This window comes from Equus asinus, chromosome 20, assembly GCF_041296235.1.
Source record: "Equus asinus isolate D_3611 breed Donkey chromosome 20, EquAss-T2T_v2, whole genome shotgun sequence".
NCBI lineage: Eukaryota > Metazoa > Chordata > Mammalia > Perissodactyla > Equidae > Equus > Equus asinus.
The window spans coordinates 89,080,599-89,083,292 of NC_091809.1; the positions used below are offsets into that span (position 1 = coordinate 89,080,599).

Here is a 2,694-nt window from a genome sequence, read left to right on the forward strand (position 1 = left end):
TACCATCACCATTAAATTTGAAAGCATAGATGTTTTAAAATTTTCTTAAATATTTAAAATCCAAAAAACAAATAAAGAAAGAAAGGAAGAGGAACAGAGTTCATGTAAAAAGTCTCAAAATCAGAAGTATTCTCTTAGTATCTATACCTGAAGCTAAGATATTGAGAATGTCTTCAAAATTCATAGTGCCTCCATTTACTCAATTGTAAAGTGTAGATTAATATAAGTACCTCCTGTGCTTGTAGTAAGGACTATATGAGTTAATATTTACAAAATCCCTTCAACCATAACTGGTATATTGCAAGCATAAATATGAACTATTAATTAAGAATAAGAATAAATACATCTCAATCACATCTGTTGTGTCATTAGTGAAGTAATCAATGAGCTTTACCTTAAGAAATCATCCATAGGGAGATGTGTATGGTAATTAACATTTAAACACGATATTATAATAAATATCAATCAGAAGGATCATAACAATTACACTTGCTTATAAATTTGTGAGGATTGTATCAATGTCATTTTGTTTTAAGATAATGTAGACACAATATCTGTGAGACAGCCTGGCACATAGTCGATGCCAAATAAGTATTCGTTGAATTAATTGATAAATTAAGGAATAAAAAACAATACATAATTGATTTAAACTATGTTTAAGTAAGTATTTCCTGGCACTTACAATTTTTAGTTCTTTGTATTAAATGTGATATTTATCAGAGAGAAGAGACAGACATAAAGAGAAAGACAAAGAGGGAGGAACACCACAACTAAAATTGTTTTTTCTATTTTTTAAACCTAGGAAGGTCAAAAAATGAAACAAAACAACAATAAAGCTAAAACCCTACAAGTTTCTTAACAATTATACCAGCCTAACCATGATAATGCTGAACCAAACACATGTGACACCAGCCTCTTTCATTCTTAATGGGATTCCAGGACTAGAAGACATGCATATGTGGATTTCCTTGCCATTCTGCTCCATGTATGTTGTGGCTATGGTAGGCAATTGTGGACTCCTCTACCTCATTCATTATGAGTACTCCCTGCACAGGTCCATGTATTACTTTTTGGCCATGCTTTCTCTTACGGACCTTGTCATGTGCTCTAGTACAATCCCTAAAGCCCTCTGCATCTTCTGGTTTCATCTTAAGGAAATCAGCTTTGAAGAATGCCTGGTCCAGATGTTCTTCATCCATACCTTCACAGGGATGGAGTCTGGGGTGCTCATGCTTATGGCCCTGGACCGCTATATAGCCATCTGCTATCCTCTGCGCTACTCAACTATCCTCACCAATCCAGTCATTGCAAAGGCGGGGCTTGCTACTTTCCTGAGAGCACTGTTGCTCATCATTCCCTTGATTTTCATCACCAAACGACTACCCTATTGCAGAGGCAACATAATACATCATACCTACTGTGATCAGCTATCTGTAGCCAAGTTATCTTGTGGGAATATCAAAGCCAATGTTATCTATGGTCTCATGGCTGCCCTCTTAATTGGAGGATTTGACATCCTGTGCATCACAGTCTCCTACACCATGATCCTTCGGGCAGTCGTCAGCCTCTCCTCTGCAGATGCCCGGCAGAAGGCCTTCAGCACATGCACTGCCCACATCTGTGCCATTGTTTTCTCCTACAGTCCAGCTTTCTTCTGTTTCTTTTTTAACCGCTTTGGGAGTCATACAATTCCTCCATCTTGCCATATCATTGTAGCCAATATTTATCTGCTTTTGCCTCCCACCATGAACCCTATTGTTTATGGGGTGAAAACCAAGCAGATAAGAGATTGTGTCATAAGGATCCTTTCAGGTTCTAAGCACATCAAATCTCACAGTATATGAAAGGGATGTATTTCAGGGGAGAGATGGAAGGGAAAAGAAAGAACAGCGATCCTCTGTTGGCTGCTTATTGAGTGTCTAATGATGCTTCTTGGGGGGGTGGGAGTGAGGAAGATTGTCCCTGAGCTAGCACCTGCGCCAATCTTCCTCTATTTTTTTGTATGTGGGTCTCCACCACAGCATGGCTTGATGAGTAGTGCTAGGACCAAGCCCGAGATCCATACCTGCAAACCCTGGGGCCGCCAAAGTGGAGTGTGTGAACTTAACCACTACACCACCCAGCCAGCCCCAAGTTGTATATATTTTGAAAATTGTTTATGATCAGCACTATTCCTGATGAAAAAAACATTGTACTAATATGAACCATGACTTTACAGTAAAAAGAAACCAGGACTTCCCATCCAGATATGGGTGAGTCCAATCAAAAGCATGGAGAGGCAATCTCTAATAAAATGATCTTTCAAAGAACTGTAAAAAGTATCTAAACAGTAGACAAAAGGTATCTACATCTCATGAAATTAAAATTTCTCTGGCTAATTTGTCTTTGTCTTCACCTTTATGTTTAAGATATGGAGGTCAAATGTAAGCCACTGTGAACTGTGAACCATAGGTCATTAAAAATTCTTGAAGGCATAAAAAACAAGTATAATCTTTAGATATGTTTCCTTAAATTGTCACCAAGTATTAATAGTGACCTCTAAAGAACACCTGTAGTCATTACACTGCAAGTCAAAAGATTTTGTGACTGCTTTCAGTAACATATTCAACTCAGAGTATGTTATGACAAAACTGGCTAATAAGACTTGTAATTGTAGAAATTAGAGTAACTTCAGAACTTTCAATAGCCACAATA

The 2,694-nt window shown here is 37.6% G+C and overlaps 1 protein-coding gene across 1 annotated transcript; it reads left to right on the plus strand.

Annotated features, from left to right (window-relative positions):
* The first annotated feature begins 878 nt into the window (after positions 1-878).
* Positions 879-1,844, plus strand: LOC106830391 (olfactory receptor 52N4-like). Its single transcript, XM_014839971.1, has one exon. The coding sequence runs from the start codon at positions 879-881 to the stop codon at positions 1,842-1,844; it is 966 nt and encodes a 321-aa protein (XP_014695457.1).
* The last annotated feature ends 850 nt before the right edge of the window (positions 1,845-2,694 follow it).